This window comes from Oncorhynchus masou, chromosome 1 (genome assembly GCF_036934945.1).
Source record: "Oncorhynchus masou masou isolate Uvic2021 chromosome 1, UVic_Omas_1.1, whole genome shotgun sequence".
NCBI classification, from domain to species: Eukaryota; Metazoa; Chordata; class Actinopteri; order Salmoniformes; family Salmonidae; genus Oncorhynchus; species Oncorhynchus masou.
The window spans coordinates 76,631,934-76,650,896 of NC_088212.1; the positions used below are offsets into that span (position 1 = coordinate 76,631,934).

Consider the following 18,963-nt stretch of genomic DNA (forward strand, 5'->3'; position numbering starts at 1 on the left):
ATGTTTGAAGCCCATGTCGTGGTAATTATTCTAATCAAAGGAGAGACTTTTAGATTTCTTCAAAACCATCAAACTTGATTAATAATTACTGCAGTAATAGTGTTAATGGTCACCCAATGGTGTGGAGTTAAAGCTCAAATAAACAGGATTCGTTTACAACATTTCATAGTCTTCCTGAGTCCTTGTGACGAAGAACAGATACGTGAAATTATACAAAGGTACATTGCGCTCTCATTCCACAGATATCTGTCTCTAGTTCATTTACTGCTTGTTTATACAGAAATACTTATGCAACATAGGATTCTAAGGCCTTCACTCAGAATGATGGAGTCCAGTATCCATCTGCCGTATGGGATAAATAAACTGGAGATTGGGTCCCCTTGGCACCGACCGACAGGCACACAGACACTAATCATGGAATGGAATGCAGTCTTTAGGTTCACCAAGCCATGGTAAATCTACTGTCAGCGTTAACACAGACACATGAGAGTTCAAAGAGCCCTATTCTGTTGCCTCTAAGAAAAACATAATGAATGTACTAATATAAGAATACAATTCTAATATAAAAGTAATGTGATTAACATAATGTTGTATTTCTATGACACCCACTTCCTTTGTCCTCTTACTCTTTTCCTCCATCTTCGCACCAGACAGTTTATTAGGTACACCCATCTAGTACCAGGTCGGACCACCCTTTACCTCCGGAACAGTCTGAATTCTTCAGGCATGGATTCTACAAGGTGTAGCGTTCAAGCATTGTGCAATTGATATCAAGGGACCTAACGTGTACCAGGAAAACATTAGCCACATCTTTACACCACCGCCACCAGCCTGTACTGTTGACACCAGGCAGGATGGGGCCATGGACTCATGTTGCTTACGCCAAATCTTTACTCTGGTCATTATTGCAGAATTATGTTTCACACAGTTTCTGTTTCCTTCCCTGAAGAAGTTATCTGATTTAAGATCTACCCCACAGAGCACGCAATCTTCTCCATGTGATAACAAAACACTCAGTGGCCAGTTTATTAGGTAGGCCACCCCGTTCACGAAAATGGTTCGCTCCTACAGATAGTGAGTCATGTAGCTGTGGCTTGCTATTTAAAGAAGGCAGACAGACATCAAGGCATTCAGTTACTGTTTGATTGAACGTTAGAATGGGCAAAATACACCATTACAGCACTGCCAACGGATGTGAATTCTGATGTGAATTGAAATTCACATCAGTTGGCAGTGGTGTAATGGTATAGGGAATGTTTTTCTGGCACACGTTAGATCCCTTGATACCAATTGAGCAACTTTTGAATGCAATACCTTGTAGAATCCATGTCCTGATGAATTCAGGCTGTTCTGCAGGCCAAGGGGCAACGACGATCATGCCACTCTCTGTTGCTTAGGTCACTTATTTAGCCCATTCTAATGTTGAAATGAACAGTAACTGAATGCCTTGATGCCTGTCTGCCTGCTTTATATAGCAAGCCACGACTACATGACTCACTGTAAGAGCGAACCATTTTTGAGAACGGGGTGGCCTACCTAGTAAACTGGCCACTGAGTGTACATATATGATATACACACATGAACAGAAGCATCAAAAAGTTATATTTGTCTAGTTATAGCATATCTTGCCAGTACACTGAGGTGACAGTTGTCCAGTAAAACATTTACATTTACATTTAAGTCATTTAGCAGACGCTCTTATCCAGAGCGACTTACAAATTGGACCACTTGTTCTTTGGATAGTGCTGCCAATCTGAGACTCTTTCCCCACACAGTGTTTCATGTCACATCAGTCTGACCTATCTCTCTCTCTCTCCTTTTCTCCTGTAGGTTCCCTTCTTCCTGTTCATCATCTTCACAGTGTACACCATGCTGCCTTTCCAGATGTGCTATGCTGTGGTGCTCAGTGTGATCTCCTCACTCTCTCACATCATGGTCCTCACTCTACGTCTCACTGTCTTCAACACCCAAGATCCCAGCCCCTTTCTGGCCAATCAGGTGAGTTATTTGTTATGCTGTTAGTAACAATAATACATGTGTTACGTGGTGTGTGTGTGTGTTTTAATCACTCATATGTCATGTTTGTTTCAACGAGATTGTGGGTTATAGTGTTGTTTTTGATGTCCTGTAAGGAGTTTTTAAGGTCGTAAGACACATTTCTGTGAAAACAGACAATGCTTATGCTGTGCAGCTAGGTTGTAATGTCTGTCCCTCTGTCCCCAGCTGCTGTCCAATGCGGTGGTGTTTCTGTGTGGCAGTGTGGTGGGGGCCTTCCATAAGGTCCTGATGGAGAGAGCACTAAGACAGACCTTCCAGGATACACTCAGATGTCTGGGCATCCGCATGAAGCTGGAGATAGAAAAGAGACAACAGGTGAGAACATCATATCAGACACTCTGCTATCTTCTTGATTTTAGTTAGTTAAACCTTTAAGGAAAGACCCTTGAATAGAAATCTACTTGACAAGGGCGATCTCCCAGGGGTGTCTCTTTCTGAACAGAGCTACACCCAACTGAATAGAGGAAGTATGAAAGACTAATAAAAGTTAATAGTGTTAGGCTAAAATATTTGTTGTCATAATAGCACTGGCTAATTTTTACTTAATTTAAGACCAACAGCCTTGTTGTTTTCTAGCTTGTATTTTTCATTACGATGATCAAATCCCCTTCAAATAAAATGTAATTAATCATTTTTTTAAGTAGATGTCTGTGTGTGCTCCGTTAGTAAAAACGGGTGTCTGTTTCAAATGGATTTTTAACCATAATTGTTTTTCATTTAGAATAATAGTTGCTTAGGAAGTGACACCACACACCATGAGAGAGAGGAGGCTGCTGGCTGCTCTGTTGTGTAGCAGGACAGAATGGAATGATATAATCGTTAACATTTGAACCGGCTCTGTTCTACTCTGTTGTATTGATCCCGAAAAAAGGAGCAGTGCCACAGGGGTTAGCCAAAGAGCACAGACACCATAAATAAAGAGGGAAGGGAGGGTTTGAAATGGGTCTCAATGCTGAGGTGAAGAGTATTCCCTCCCTCTCTCCCTCCCACAGAGCACTAAGCCATTGTTCTCTAGACCCAGTCAGATAGAATCTGCCAGATCAATTACAGCACAGAGCTGAGCTGACTGAACCAAATCAAGGCCACTTTGTGCAGAATGATTTTCCATGCTTTACGGTTTACTGGAAAAACTGCTCCAGTCATTTGAACCAGCAGGTAGTAATCTATCTGTGAGAGTATACAGGCCTAACCAGTTCCCCCGTGACACTGGTCTTGGGTCAGTTTTACATTTCTTCCACTAATGGTTAAAGTTAGGATTTGATCCTAGATCTGTACCCAGGGGCAACCCCCCCCCCCCCCATGGATGCAGCCAAACCAGTGGAGAGAGGAAAGATAGTAGTCCAGTGCCTCAGTATTGCATCATACGGGTGAACAGGAATTATGATGGGGTCAATAGGGATTGAAGAATGATTTCCTGAGACATCTCCTTATTAACTTCTTAGATTCTCATCTCACCTGACTCTATTCCATTACAGAGGCTCTCAATGCAATGTTCTATATTTCTGTTGACTGGCTGTACAACCAGACTGGCAGCACAATGATTATAAAGCTTTTAACAGTAATCTGACTGAATGGGGCTCTTGTTAGTGGAGTTACTAGATCAGCAAGACACTCTGACAGCTGGTTGATACTCAGATTGGGTTGGGTTCATGGCCTTTTGTCTATCGGACAGTGTGTGTGGTTGGGTGGGTGTGGTGTGTTGATGCTAACGTGTGTGTGTGTGTGTAGGAGAACCTGCTGCAGTCTGTGCTGCCGGTCTACATCTCCATGAAGATGAAGCTGGCCATCATGGAGCGTCTGCAAGACTGCAAGGACAAAGAAGAGCAGCAACGACTCGTCAAAGACAACAACTTCCACAGTCTCTACGTCAAGAGACACGAGAACGTCAGGTACAGTACAACAATAGCCTGTCAAGGACTAAGAATATGACTGAGAAGCATACAGCATGTTGAAATAACCTGTTATATTCTAAGAAAATTACTAAGAAACACAGTAGAATCCTATCCTTTGCCTGTCACTCATTGCCTGTCAAACTAAGCACGGTTTTCAGTCTACCAAATAACACACATGGAAAATATTTACCCAACCCAAATGTTCTCTTGAACAAAACTCCGCTTTTGGCTTTAGCTTTTACATTTTGGCGCTTTTTCTGCTTCTGGAACAGCCCAGTACATCACCGGGGACAAGCATTCTTCCATCCAAGAACTCTATACCAGGTGGTGTCAGAGGAAGGCCCTAAAAATTGTCAGACTCCTGCCACCCTAGTCATAGGGTGTTCTCTCTGCTACCGCACTGCAAATGGTACCGGAGCGCCAAGTCTAGGTCCAATAGGCTTCTTCACAGCTTCTACACCCAAGCCATACGACTCCTGAACAGCTAATCAAATGGCTACCCAGAATTTTTGCATTGCACCTCCCCCCTACTACGCTGCTGCTATTCTCTATTATCTCTGCATCATCACTTTAATAACTCTACCTACATGTACATATTACCTGGACACCGGTGCCCCCGTACTTTGACTCTGTATATAGTCCCGTTATTGTTATTTACTGCTGCTCTTTAATTATTTGTTATTCTTATCTCTTACTTTGATTTTTTAAATTAAATCTGCATGGTTGGTTAAGGGCTTGTAAGTACGCATTTTACTGTAAGGTCTACACCTGTTTATTCGGTGCATGTGACATACGATTTGATTTGGTTTTGAAATTGTGTTTCCATAGCTAGGGACTTGAGAAGAGCAGAATCAGTTGCTTTGTGAGAAGGTGTTAAAGTTCACAGTTAGCCATTGTTATGTAAATGCCAGCTGAAAAGTACCAGTGGCCTGGCTTTGGCCCCAAGTGAGAGCAGGTTCGTCGGATTCATGGCCCAGTGAGACCCGGTGCCGGCCCGCAAAGATGGAAACAATAGTCTGAACACTGGGTTAAATCATATTGTCACGATCTTCGTTGGAAGCATACTCGGACCAACGTGCAGCGTGATCTGGGTTCCACATCTTATTTATTGAAGTAAGTGAACCGCACAACAAAACAATAAAGAAACAACGAAACGTGACTACGTGGTGCACATGCACGAAACACAAAATAATATCCCACAAACACAGGTGGGAAAAACAACTACTTAAATAAGATCCCCAATTAGAGACAACGATTGCCAGCTGCCTCTAATTGGGAATCATACAAATCACCAACATAGAAAAATTAAACTAGACCCCACATAGAAATATTAAACTAGACTACCCCCCTAGTCACACCCTGACCTACTCTACCATAGAGAAACAAGGGCTCTCTATGTTCAGGACGTGACACATATGTTGCATGTGTGCTTTGAATAGTTAGTTTGTGTTCTCTAAATGTATTAATTTAATTTCCCCTAACATCCTCTGACCCCGAGGACTGGAGTTGCCCATCACTGCTCTGGGCAGTCTATTTACACTCACAATGCCCAGTCGGTTCTCATGGAATTTAGCATTACAGTGTTAGCTGAGCATTGACCCAAATGAGGCCTTTTGTTTTATGGGCATTCATTTAGAAAGTGCTGACAGACATTGGCTTTGTAGCCTATCCAGTGAACCTTGGCAGATGGCTCAATAGATTCCCTAAGTTTTAGATTCTGTAATTGCTTACAGACTGTACTGTACCTTCTACCTTCCTGGATAGAGAGGGAGCCCATTTGTTGCCCAAATTAAGGTCAACACGGTAACACTCTTCGATCTTCTCAGTAGCCTAACAAACTGACATTTGTAACTACCTGGTTGATTTGATGATAAGTTTAGACCCATAATTAATATGATTTCATAGAAAAGGAGGAACATTAAAACTGTCTGATCTGAGAAGGCCTTGTGAAGATCAGACTGTATCATGTGCTGCTGTGGCTCGGCGAGTGATGAATCCTCATTTAAACCCTTTGGTGTTACTGTGAATTATAGCCCAACCACTTCCACATTTGATCCTTGTAATGACACAAGACATGCTTGTCATTAGACATGTTCTTTCCAAGAAAACACCTGGTTGTTGTCAGTCAGAGTTACTGGGCAGCCATGGTTCTCTGGTCTGGTCTGCTTGGCAAGCAACAGGCTAATGTTAGCTACTTTAATGAGGACTGACCTTGGCAGCAGTTAGTCCTCTGAGCCCTGGTAATGAGCCAGTGATTAGGCTGTGGTGGCCTGGGTCAGGTGCTCTGTGTGGAGGATAGGGTTAAAAATAAGCTTATAGCACTTCCAATCAGTGTACAGTGCAGTGCTTCCCCCATTTATTTTTTGTCAGCAGCTGTGGCAAAGTTAGCATTGTGGTGGTGGGGGGCGTGTTAGTGGACGTGGCCAATGGCAAACATTTTAGTGGCTGTTCTACACATTTTAGTGGCTGTTCTACACATTTTAGTGGCTGTTCTACACATTTTGCCATGGACGGAGAGAACATTTTACAGTTTTAAAGCTAGTTCTCTGCAATTTAAAACTTTTGGTTACTACATGATTCCATATGTGTTATTTTATAGTTTTGATGTCTTCACTCTTATTCTACAATGTAGAAAATAGTAAAAATAAAGAAACCCTGGACTGAGCAGGTGTATACAAACTTTTGACTGGTACTGTGTGTTTTAATCATATATTTTGGAGTGGAGGCAACGGTGCTGCTAAATGAATATAGGGAAAAAAACTGCTGTAGTTTGTCTTTGAGCCAAACCCCTTAGCACAATCTCCCTTCAACCCAGTCTTCACCTCCTCTCTAGCCCCATAGGCTTACTGTTCACCCAGGATAGGACCTCCAGCTGTAATCAGTTATCCCCACTCCATTTCAACACCCCAGGAGTCAAAGGTTATCTGAAAATGACACCCTTGTTTAGTGATACAACAACATCAGAGGGATTAATCAGTGTAGCGGCCAGCCCGGCCGTACCATGCAGACAACAGGTTTCATTATGACACTGATGTCTTGACCCCATATGTCCTGAGTCGGTCGTGATCAGTAAGCATGAAAAGCAAGAAAATGCTTGGAAACTATGTGCAACAGGGAGGGACCATCTAAACTTGCCCAATAATGAATACTTCTTGTTTTCTTTGGAAACCGTGTGTCTTAATGAACACACCCTTGGTTTTTCTCTTTTTGCAGTATTCTGTATGCTGACATTGTGGGCTTCACCCGATTGGCCAGCGACTGCTCTCCGAAGGAGCTGGTCATCATGCTCAACGAGCTGTTTGGGAAGTTTGACCAGATTGCAAAGGTGAGTTAATAATTTGTAAGATTTGCACCTTTAATTAAATTAACACGGACTTTTCACCTTGTATTTCATATTTAGCTACACTTTTACGCTTATTATGATAACACGACAGTGTAGTAATGCATAATCCACTTGTTATGTGGCATTAATCAGTGCTTGCTTCATCATAATAATTCTAATAATATATTTATTTTATAGAGTGCATTTCATGATACAAAAAGCCTCAGATAGTTAAAAACAAGTACATGTAGTTCTTGGGCTGGACACGTATGGATGTTTATGGGGCGGCAGTGTAGCCTAGTGGTTAGAGCGTTGGACTAGTAACCGAAAGGTTGCAAGTTCAAATCCCTGAGCTGACAAGGTACAAATCTGTCGTTCTGCCCCTGAACAGGCAGTTAACCCACTGTTCCTAGGCCGTCATTGAAAATAAGAATTTGTTCTTAACTGACTTGCCTAGTTAAATAAAGGTAAAATAAAAAAATAAAAAAAATGGATGTGTGTTTGGTTCTTCAGTAAAACTTCTGATACCTTGTTTGTGTTAATGCTAAATCCAGTTGACATGTCTGCTTCTTGGATGGTCTTCATGGTCTGTGATATTTTTCTATTTTATTCTTCAGGAGAACGAGTGCATGAGAATCAAGATTTTGGGAGACTGCTACTACTGTGTGTCTGGCCTGCCTGTCTCCCTGCCCATGCATGCCAAGAACTGTGTGAAGATGGGTCTGGACATGTGTGAGGCCATCAAGTGAGTTCAGAGGAGGCCTTCTGGGGGGAAGACAATTACTAAAACATGTGATCCTTCTGGTTAGTTCCAGGACTTTAGCAACATGTCTTCTCATTAGATTGTGAGATAAATAGCGTATAGTAAATCAAATGTGTTAAAGTCGGGTAGGGAGGGTAGTGTTATTGTGTAACGCAAGGGGGACTTTCTGGCCTAAGTAGTATGTGTTAACATGAGTTGTCTGGGTCAATGATGGTTATGAGAGTGAGTTAGTTCTATAATCAGGTGTTGTGGAGGACTGGAGGGTCTATCAAAGGAAGGCTTTATCATGGCTCCTCTCTGCCCTGTTGGACAATCAAATCACATTTAATTTGTTACACGCTTCGTAAACAACAGGTGTAGACTAACAGTGAAATGCTTACTTAAAGTTCCTTTTCCAACAATGCAGAGTTAAAGATAAATTAAGTACAAAATAGAAAGTGACACAAGGAATAAATACACAGTCCATAACAATAACGAATAAAAATAACATGGCTATATACAGGAAGTACCAGTACTGAGTCGATGTGCAGGGGAACGAGGTAATAACATGGCTATATACAGGAAGTACCAGTACTGAGTCGATGTGCAGGGGAACGAGGTAATAACATGGCTATATACAGGAAGTACCAGTACTGAGTCGATGTGCAGGGGAACGAGGTAATAACATGGCTATATACAGGAAGTACCAGTACTGAGTCGATGTGCAGGGGTACGAGGTAATAACATGGCTATATACAGGAAGTACCAGTACTGAGTCGATGTGCAGGTGTACGAGGTAATAACATGGCTATATACAGGAAGTACCAGTACTGAGGTGATGTGCAGGGGTACGAGGTAATAACATGGCTATATACAGGAAGTACCAGTACTGAGTCGATGTGCAGGTGTACGAGGTAATAACATGGCTATATACAGGAAGTACCAGTACTGAGGTGATGTGCAGGGGTACGAGGTAATAACATGGCTATATACAGGAAGTACCAGTACTGAGGTGATGTGCAGGTGAACGAGGTAATAACATGGCTATATACGGGAAGTACCAGTACTGAGTCGATGTGCAGGGGAACGAGGTAATAACATGGATATATACGGGAAGTACCAGTACTGAGTCGATGTGCAGGTGTACGAGGTAATAACATGGCTATATACGGGAAGTACCAGTACTGAGTCGATGTGCAGGGGTACGAGGTAATAACATGGCTATATACGGGAAGTACCAGTACTGAGTCGATGTGCAGGGGAACGAGGTAATAACATGGCTATATACGGGAAGTACCAGTACTGAGTCGATGTGCAGGGGAACGAGGTAATAACATGGCTATATACGGGAAGTACCAGTACTGAGTCGATGTGCAGGGGAACGAGGTAATAACATGGCTATATACAGGAAGTACCAGTACTGAGTCGATGTGCAGGGGTACGAGGTAATAACATGGCTATATACGGGAAGTACCAGTACTGAGTCGATGTGCAGGAGTACGAGGTGATAACATGGCTATATACGGGAAGTACCAGTACTGAGGCGATGTGCAGGGGAACGAGGTAATAACATGGCTATATATGGGAAGTACCAGTACTGAGTCGATGTGCAGGGGTACGAGGTAATAACATGGCTATATACAGGAGGTACCAGTGCTGAGTCGATGTGCAGGAGTACGAGGTGATAACATGGCTATATACGGGAAGTACCAGTACTGAGGCGATGTGCAGGGGAACGAGGTAATAACATGGCTATATACAGGAAGTACCAGTACTGAGTCGATGTGCAGGAGTACGAGGTGATAACATGGCTATATATGGGAAGTACCAGTACTGAGTCGATGTGCAGGGGTACGAGGTAATCGAGGTAGTTATGTACTGTATATATGGAGGGGTAAAGTGACAAGGCAACAGTATAGATAATAGACCGTAGCAGCAGCGCATGTGGTGAGTATGTGTGGCGTCAGTATTGCATGTGTGCACATGTTATGACAAGAAGGAAATAGTTGATTTGTTCAGCTGGCTCTGATGTCAAAGCAATAAGAAGGAATCCCAGGGAAACCAAAATGAACCCATACACACACATCTGACATATTCTGATCCTGCCCCTCAGACGAGTGCGCGAGGCCACAGGTGTGGACATCAACATGAGAGTGGGCGTTCACTCCGGCAACGTGCTCTGCGGTGTGATTGGCCTCCGCAAGTGGCAGTTTGATGTTTGGTCACATGATGTCACCCTGGCCAATTATATGGAGTCTGGAGGCTTACCTGGGTATGTTAGTAGTTGAGTTAACCATGTATGGTAAATCTTTAATTCTTATGTGGCATTCATTATTAAGTTACTAGTGGTAACCTAGTCCTAGTAAGTCCATTTTACTAATAGTAACCCCCATCTTTGTCTTGATCAGGCGTGTCCACATCACTGAGGCCACCCTGAAGCACCTGAACAAGGCCTATGAGGTGGAGGAGGGGAACGGTGGGCTAAGAGATGCCTACCTGAAGGAGCTCAACATACAGACATACCTTGTCATCGATCCTCGGGTGAGCTACCTCAGTTAATGTATTACCTCCAGAATCCCTGACAAGGGCCTTATCTGTATATGTGAGACTGTACTCCTCGTTAACGTGTGTGTGTGTCATCAGTCTAAGAACCAGGCTCTGAACAGCCACAGCATGCCCAAGCTGCGTGTGAATGATGGGCTGAAGATGCGGGCGTCAGTGAGAATGACCCGTTACCTGGAGTCCTGGGGGGCCGTCAAACCCTTCGCCCACCTACAGAGCAGAGAGGGGTACACCACAGACACCATGGTCAATGGAAAATCACGCTGCAAGGTGAGTGACGGCTGGGGGGCCACTGCATTATAACTGATGAAAAGATTACCAGACATACTTCCTCTAACAGAAATAGTCCACATTACACATCAAATCAAGCATAACAGGTTGAAATGTATTGCTTCAAGCATCACTATTTCCTGTGGATGACTGTTGATGGCATATTTAAATGCTGCTTTACTTCTTGCTGTTTTACGCACGATGTGTCTAACAACAGTTGTTTTTTTTTAAATTATAGGACATCCCTCTGCGCACAACTCACTCGAAGATCACTGAGAGGTACGGAAGGTCAAGCCTGAGAACACGGAGAGGATGAGTTCATTTGTTTATATGTTAACAAGAGCCCTGAACTGGCATCATGTCAGTGGTGACGTCAGACTCTCCTTACTGGATTGGTACTCCTGCTATGCATCAGTCTGTTGATACAGTGGCTGTTTATGGTTGTGGAGGTGTATTTAGGAAGCCAGTTCTTTTTTTTGAATGACCAAATACAAACAACAGATCAGTCACTGTACAGTAAATGTTAAGCGATTTGTAAGTCCACTTAATGTTACACGTATTGTATATAAAAACACAAACGCATTTAGTTTTTATAAGGTCATCAAGTTTGGTCGCAAAGGGCTTCGAAGTTGTCTCTTTTTCCTCCTTACTGACAAAAGCTGAACCACGTGAGTGCAGTAGACAGGACAGGGAAATATGAAAATTGCCCCGAAAGACCTTTTGTCTCAGCTGTGGTTCTAGTGGACACCGATACTGTGAATGGACACTTAACAGGAACCGGCTGTGTTGCTTCCGATGTGGTCGGTGGCCCTTCCTGTGTTCTTTCATTTGGTTAGGAACAGTCCCTCTTCATGTAATGTTTCATAAAAACAAAATAGTTTCTTTATTCAGTTACAATACAAGCTTTATTAATATTTGATCCATTCTACGGAGACAGACATTTGTTGTTTTAGTACACATGAATCTTCACATACAACACACAACAGTCCCATACAGCGACAATGATGTCACCATGTTGAATGTATCTATCTCTCACTGTTGGTCCCTGACAGCTTTGATGAGTCTGTAGAGTAACCCTTCTCCTCACCCGCCCCTCTGCTCAGCACCTATAAGTGAGTGGAGCCAGCATGGCTCACAACGCAACTGCTCCCTTCTGAGTAGAGGAGGAGAATCTTGATGTTTCACAGCACCATTAACCTCCAACCCTTTCTGGGTTAACACCCCCCCCCCCCCATACTGCCTAGAGCAGCCTCCCTCTTCTGTGTAACAGGGCATCACATGGATTCCCACACCTTTACAAAGCAAGCAGGGCATAGTAACCACTCTCTACTAAGTTTTTAAAGTGTCTTTTTGTTTTCCTACTGGAGTTATGTGCTGTTATAAATACCGTGTGTGTGCCTCTGTCTGTGTGTGTGTCTGTCTTTGTGTGTCGGTGTGTATGTTTCCTTCCTGGTGGGGCAGGGGGCACAGAGCAGGGGTACTGCTGGGAGACTCCTGTTCAGTCACCCGAGTTCAACTAACACACAACATCCTGCACACACACACACAGTATAGAATGAATGACACATACCCACCCCCCTTCTCTCTGTTTCCACTAATGCTGAGAATGGCCTAAACCAGTTGCCTCCCTGCACAGCACACTGGGACTGAATAACCTGCATGATCTTGGCTGGTTTACCAGCATCCATCTGTCTGTCTGCGTGTCAGTCGGTCGGTCTGTCTGTCTGAGTGTCGGTCGGTCTGTCTGAGTGTCGGTCGGTCGGTCGGTCTGTCTGAGTGTCGGTCGGTCGGTCGGTCTGTCTGAGTGTCGGTCTGTCTGTCTGTCTGAGTGTCGGTCGGTCTGTCTGTCTGAGTGTCGGTCGGTCTGTCTGTCTGAGTGTCGGTCGGTCTGTCTGTGAGTGTCGGTCGGTCTGTCTGTCTGTGAGTGTCGGTCGGTCTGTCTGTGAGTGTCGGTCGGTCTGTCTGTCTGAGTGTCGGTCTGTCTGTCTGTCTGAGTGTCGGTCGGTCTGTCTGTGAGTGTCGGTCGGTCTGTCTGTCTGAGTGTCGGTCTGTCTGTCTGAGTGTCGGTCTGTCTGTCTGAGTGTCGGTCTGTCTGTCTGAGTGTCGGTCTGTCTGTCTGAGTGTCGGTCTGTCTGTCTGAGTGTCGGTCTGTCTGTCTGTCTGTCTGTGAGTGTCGGTCGGTCTGTCTGTCTGTGAGTGTCGGTCTGTCTGTCTGTCTGAGTGTCGGTCTGTCTGTCTGAGTGTCGGTCGGTCGGTCTGTCTGAGTGTCGGTCGGTCGGTCTGTCTGAGTGTCGGTCGGTCTGTCTGTCTGAGTGTCGGTCGGTCTGTCTGTGAGTGTCGGTCGGTCTGTCTGTCTGTGAGTGTCGGTCGGTCTGTCTGTCTGAGTGTCGGTCTGTCTGTCTGTCTGAGTGTCGGTCGGTCTGTCTGTGAGTGTCGGTCTGTCTGTCTGTCTGAGTGTCGTTCTGTCTGTCTGAGTGTCGGTCTGTCTGTCTGTCTGTGAGTGTCGGTCGGTCTGTCTGTCTGTGAGTGTCTGTCTGAGTGTCGGTCGGTCTGTCTGTCTGAGTGTCGGTCGGTCTGTCTGTCTGAGTGTCGTTCGGTCTGTCTGTCTGAGTGTCGGTCTGTCTGAGTGTCGGTCGGTCTGAGTGTCGGTCGGTCTGTCTGTCTGAGTGTCGGTCGGTCTGTCTGTCTGAGTGTCGGTCTGTCTGTCTGTCTGTCTGAGTGTCGGTCTGTCTGTCTGTCTGTGAGTGTCGGTGGGTCTGTCTGTGAGTGTCGGTGGGTCTGTCTGTGAGTGTCGGTCGGTCGGTCTGTCTGTGAGTGTCGGTCGGTCCGTCTGAGTGTCGGGCGGGCGGGCGGTCCGTCTGAGTGTCGGGCGGGCGGGCGGTCCGTCTGAGTGTCGGGCGGGCGGGCGGTCCGTCTGAGTGTCGGGCGGGCGGGCGGTCCGTCTGAGTGTCGGGCGGGCGGGCGGTCGGTCTGCGTGGCGGGCGGGCGGTCCGTCTGCGTGGCGGGCGGGCGGTCGGTCCGTCTGCGTGGCTGGCGGGCGGTCGGTCTGTGAGTGTCGGTCGGTCTGTCTGTCTGAGTGTCGGTCTGTCTGTCTGAGTGTCGGTCTGTCTGTCTGAGTGTCGGTCTGTCTGTCTGAGTGTCGGTCTGTCTGTCTGAGTGTCGGTCTGTCTGTCTGAGTGTCGGTCTGTCTGTCTGAGTGTCGGTCGGTCTGTCTGTCTGTGAGTGTCGGTCTGTCTGTCTGTCTGAGTGTCGGTCTGTCTGTCTGAGTGTCGGTCGGTCGGTCTGTCTGAGTGTCGGTCGGTCGGTCTGTCTGAGTGTCGGTCGGTCTGTCTGTCTGAGTGTCGGTCGGTCTGTCTGTGAGTGTCGGTCGGTCTGTCTGTCTGTGAGTGTCGGTCGGTCTGTCTGTCTGAGTGTCGGTCTGTCTGTCTGTCTGAGTGTCGGTCGGTCTGTCTGTGAGTGTCGGTCTGTCTGTCTGTCTGAGTGTCGGTCTGTCTGTCTGTCTGTGAGTGTCGGTCGGTCTGTCTGTCTGTGAGTGTCTGTCTGAGTGTCGGTCGGTCTGTCTGTCTGAGTGTCGGTCGGTCTGTCTGTCTGAGTGTCGTTCGGTCTGTCTGTCTGAGTGTCGGTCGGTCTGAGTGTCGGTCGGTCTGTCTGTCTGAGTGTCGGTCGGTCTGTCTGTCTGAGTGTCGGTCTGTCTGTCTGTCTGTCTGAGTGTCGGTGGGTCTGTCTGTGAGTGTCGGTGGGTCTGTCTGTGAGTGTCGGTGGGTCTGTCTGTGAGTGTCGGTCGGTCGGTCTGTCTGTGAGTGTCGGTCGGTCCGTCTGAGTGTCGGGCGGGCGGGCGGTCCGTCTGAGTGTCGGGCGGGCGGGCGGTCCGTCTGAGTGTCGGGCGGGCGGGCGGTCCGTCTGAGTGTCGGGCGGGCGGGCGGTCCGTCTGAGTGTCGGGCGGGCGGGCGGTCGGTCTGCGTGGCGGGCGGGCGGTCCGTCTGCGTGGCGGGCGGGCGGTCGGTCCGTCTGCGTGGCTGGCGGGCGGTCGGTCTGTCTGCGTGGCTGGCGGGCGGTCCGTCCGTCTGCGTGGCGGGCGGTCTGCGTGTCGGTCTGTCTGCGTGCGTGTCTGCGTGTCGGTCGGTCTGTCTGCGTGTCTGTCTGCGTGTCGGTCTGTCTGCGTGTCTGTCTGTCTGCGTGTCTGCGCGTCGGTCCGTCTGCCGTCGGTCGGTCTGCGTGTCTGCCTGTCTGCGTGTCTGTCTGCGTGTCTGCGCGTTGGTCGGTCTGCGCGTTGGTCGGTCTGCGTGTCGGTCGGTCTGCGTGTCGGTCGGTCTGCGCGTCGGTCGGTCTGTCTGCGTGTCGGGCCGGTCTGTCTGCGTGTCGGGCCGGTCTGTCTGCGTGTCGGGCCGGTCTGTCTCTGCGTGTCGGTCGGTCTGTCTCTGCGTGTCGGCCGGGCTGCGTGTCGGTCTGCTTGACGGTCTGCCGGTTGGTCTGCGTGTTGGTCAGTCTGTCGGGTCTGCGCGTCGGTTGGTCTGTCTGCTTGCTTGTCGGTCTGTCGGTCGGGTCTGCGTGTCGGTCGGTCGGTTGGTCGGTCTGCGTATCAGTTGGTGTGCCGGTCTGCGTGTCGGTCGGTCTGCGCGTCGGTCGGTCTGCGCGTCGGTCGGTCTGCGCGTCGGTCCGGTCTGTCTGCGTGTCGGTCTGCGCGTCGGTCGGTCTGAGCGTCGGTCGGTCCGGTCTGTCGGTCTGCGCGTCGGTCGGTCTGCGCGTCGGTCGGTCTGCGCGTCGGTCCGGTCTGTCTGCGTGTCGGTCCGGTCTGTCTGCGTGTCGGTCCGGTCTGTCTGCGTGTCGGGCCGGTCTGTCTGCGTGTCGGGCCGGTCGGTCTGCGTGTCGGTCTGTCGGTCGGTCTGCTTGTAGGTTGGTCTGTCTGCGTGTCGGTCAGTCTGCATGCCGGTTGGTCTGCGTGCTGGTCTGCGTGTCGGTCGGTGTGTCTGCGTGTCGGTCGGTCTGTCTGCGTGTCGGTCTGTCTGCGTGTCGGTCGGTCGGTCTGTCTGTCTGCGTGTCGGTCGGTCGGTCTGTCTGCGTGTCGGGTCTGTCGGTCGGTCTGTCTGTCTGTGAGTGTTGGTCTGTCTGTCTCTGTCTGAGTGTCGGTCTGTCTGTCTGTCTGAGTGTCGGTCGGTCTGTCTGTCTGAGTGTCGGTCGGTCTGTCTGTCTGAGTGTCGGTCGGTCTGTCTGTCTGAGTGTCGGTCGGTCTGAGTGTCGGTCGGTCTGTCTGTCTGAGTGTCGGTCGGTCTGTCTGTCTGAGTGTCGGTCTGTCTGTCTGTCTGAGTGTCGGTGGGTCTGTCTGTGAGTGTCGGTGGGTCTGTCTGTGAGTGTCGGTCGGTCTGTCTGTGAGTGTCGGTCGGTCCGTCTGAGTGTCGGGCGGGCGGGCGGTCCGTCTGAGTGTCGGGCGGGCGGTCCGACTGAGTGTCGGGCCGGCGGGCGGTCCGTCTGCGTGGCGGGCGGTCGGTCCGTCTGCGTGGCTGGCGGGCGGTCCGTCCGTCTGCGTGGCTGGCGGGCGGTCCGTCCGTCTGCATGGCGGGCGGTCTGCGTGTCGGTCTGTCTGCGTGCGTGTCTGCGTGTCGGTCGGTCTGTCTGCGTGTCTGTCTGCGTGTCTGTCTGTGTGTCGGTCTGTCTGCGTGTCTGTCTGTCTGCGCGTCGGTCCGTCTGCCGTCGGTCGGTCTGCGTGTCTGCCTGTCTGCGCGTCGGTCCGTCTGCCGTCGGTCGGTCTGCGTGTCTGCCTGTCTGCGCGTCGGTCCGTCTGCCGTCGGTCGGTCTGCGTGTCTGCGTGTCTGCGCGTTGGTCGGTCTGCGCGTTGGTCGGTCTGCGCGTTGGTCGGTCTGCGTGTCGGTCGGTCTGCGTGTCGGTCGGTCTGCGTGTCGGTCGGTCTGCGCGTCGGTCGGTCTGCGTGTCGGGCCGGTCTGTCTGCGTGTCGGGCCGGTCTGTCTGCGGGTCTGTATGCGTGCCTGTCTGCGTGTCGGGCCGGTCTGTCTCTGCGTGTCGGGCCGGTCTGTCTCTGCGTGTCGGGCCGGTCTGTCTCTGCGTGTCGGTCGGTCTGTCTCTACGTGTCGGCCGGGCTGCGTGTCGGGTCTGCGTGTCGGTTGGTCTGTCTGCTTGCTTGTCGGTCTGTCGGTCGGGTCTGCGTGTCGGTCGGTTGGTCGGTCTGCGTATCAGTTGGTGTGCCGGTCTGCGTGTCGGCCGGTCTGCGCGTCGGTCGGTCTGCGCGTCGGTCGGTCTGCGCGTCGGTCCGGTCTGTCTGCGTGTCGGTCTGCGCGTCGGTCGGTCTGCGCGTCGGTCCGGTCTGTCTGCGCGTCGGTCCGGTCTGTCTGCGCGTCGGTCCGGTCTGTCTGCGCGTCGGTCCGGTCTGTCTGCGCGTCGGGCCGGTCTGTCTGCGCGTCGGGCCGGTCTGTCTGCGCGTCGGGCCGGTCGGTCTGCGTGTCGGGCCGGTCGGTCTGCGTGTCGGGCCGGTCGGTCTGCGTGTCGGTCTGTCGGTCGGTCTGCTTGTAGGTTGGTCTGTCTGCGTGTCGGTCAGTCTGCATGCCGGTTGGTCTGCGTGCTGGTCTGCGTGTCGGTCGGTGTGTCTGCGTGTCGGTCGGTCTGTCTGCGTGTCGGTCTGTCTGTCTGCATGTCGGTCGGTCGGTCTGTCTGCGTGTCGGTCGGTCTGTCTGCGTGTCGGTCGGTTGGTCTGTCTGCGTGTCGGTCGGTCGGTCTGCGTGTCGGTCTGTCTGCCTGCATGTCGGTCGGTCGGTCGGTCTGTCTGCGTGTCGGTCGGTCTTTCTGCGTGTCGGGCCGGTCTATCTGCGTGTCGGGCCGGTCGGTCGGTCGGTATGTCTGCGTGTCGGGCCGGTCGGTCGGTCGGTCTGTCTGCGTGTCGGTCGGTCTGTCTGCGTGTCGGTCGGTCTTTCTGCGTGTCGGTCGGTCTGCGTGTCGGTCGGTCTGTCTGTCTGTCTGCGTGTCGGTCGGTCGGTTGGTCTGTCTGCGTGTCGGGCCGGTCTGTCTGCGTGTCGGGCCGGTCTGTCTGCGTGTCGGGCCGGTCTGTCTGCGTGTCGGGCCGGTCTGTCTGCGTGTCGGGCCGGTCGGTCGGTCTGCGTGTCGGGCCGGTCGGTCGGTCGGTCTGCGTGTCGGGCCGGTCGGTCGGTCTGTCTGCGTGTCGGTCGGTTTGTTTGTCTGTCTGCGTGTTGGGCCGGTCTGTCTGCGTGTCGGTCGGTCTGTCTGTGTCGGTCGGTCTGCTTGTAGGTCGGTCTGTCTGCTTGTCGGTCGGTTTGTTTGTCTGTCTGCGTGTTGGGCCGGTCTGTCTGCGTGTCGGTCGGTCTGTCTGTCTGTCTGCGTGTCGGTCGGTCTGTCTGTCTGTCTGCGTGTCGGTCGGTCGGTCTGTCTGTCTGCGTGTCGGTCGGTCGGTCGGTCTGTCTGTCTGCGTGTCGGTCGGTCTGTCTGTCTGTCTACTTGTCGGTCGGTCGGTCTGCTTGTAGGTCGGTCTGTCTGCTTGTCGGTCGGTTTGTTTGTCTGTCTGCGTGTTGGGCCGGTCTGTCTGCGTGTCGGTCGGTCTGTCTGTGTCGGTCGGTCTGTCTGCGTGTCGGTCGGTCTGTCTGCGTGTCGGTCTGTCTGCGTGTCGGTTGGTCTGTCTGCGTGTCGGTCTGTCTGCGTGTCGGTCGGTCGGTCTGTCTGCGTGTCGGTCGGTCGGTCTGTCTGTCTGCGTGTCGGTCGGTCGGTCTGCTTGTAGGTCGGTCTGTCTGCTTGTCGGTTGGTTTGTTTGTCTGTCTGCGTGTCGGGCCGGTCTGTCTGCGTGTCGGGCCAGTCTGTCTGCGTGCCAGTCTGTCGGGTCTGTGTGTCGGTTGGTCTGTCTGTCTGTGGGTCGGTCGGTCGGTCGGTCAGTCTGCTTGTCGGTCGGGTCTGCGTGTCGGTCGGGTCTGCGTGTCGGTCGGGTCTGCGTGTCGGTCGGGTCTGCGTGTCGGTCGGGTCTGCGTGTCGGTCGGGTCTGCGTGTCGGTCGGGTCTGCGTGTCGGTCGGGTCTGCGTGTCGGTCGGGTCTGCGTGTCGGTCGGTCGGTCTGCATATCAGTTGGTCTGCGTGTCTGTCGGTCGGTCTGCGTGTCTGTCGGTCTGC

At 50.4% G+C, this 18,963-nt stretch overlaps 1 protein-coding gene across 6 annotated transcripts in view; it reads left to right on the plus strand.

Annotated features, from left to right (window-relative positions):
• Nucleotides 1–18,963, plus strand: part of LOC135550936 (adenylate cyclase type 2-like) — an 85,692-nt gene that overhangs the window by 50,879 nt on the left and 15,850 nt on the right. For 4 of the 6 annotated variants that reach the window (XM_064982201.1, XM_064982212.1, XM_064982223.1 and 1 more), the window contains 9 exons: nucleotides 1,831–1,998; nucleotides 2,224–2,373; nucleotides 3,787–3,947; nucleotides 7,164–7,275; nucleotides 7,890–8,017; nucleotides 10,128–10,286; nucleotides 10,423–10,555; nucleotides 10,658–10,846; nucleotides 11,085–11,125. In XM_064982201.1, coding sequence (XP_064838273.1) covers nucleotides 1,831–1,998; nucleotides 2,224–2,373; nucleotides 3,787–3,947; nucleotides 7,164–7,275; nucleotides 7,890–8,017; nucleotides 10,128–10,286; nucleotides 10,423–10,555; nucleotides 10,658–10,846; nucleotides 11,085–11,125 — 1,241 coding nt within the window. Of the gene's footprint in view, nucleotides 1–299; nucleotides 453–650; nucleotides 741–1,830; nucleotides 1,999–2,223; nucleotides 2,374–3,786; nucleotides 3,948–7,163; nucleotides 7,276–7,889; nucleotides 8,018–10,127; nucleotides 10,287–10,422; nucleotides 10,556–10,657; nucleotides 10,847–11,084; nucleotides 11,126–18,963 lie in introns of those variants that run through there. The other 2 variants (XM_064982248.1, XM_064982239.1) reach the window with 2 other exon arrangements.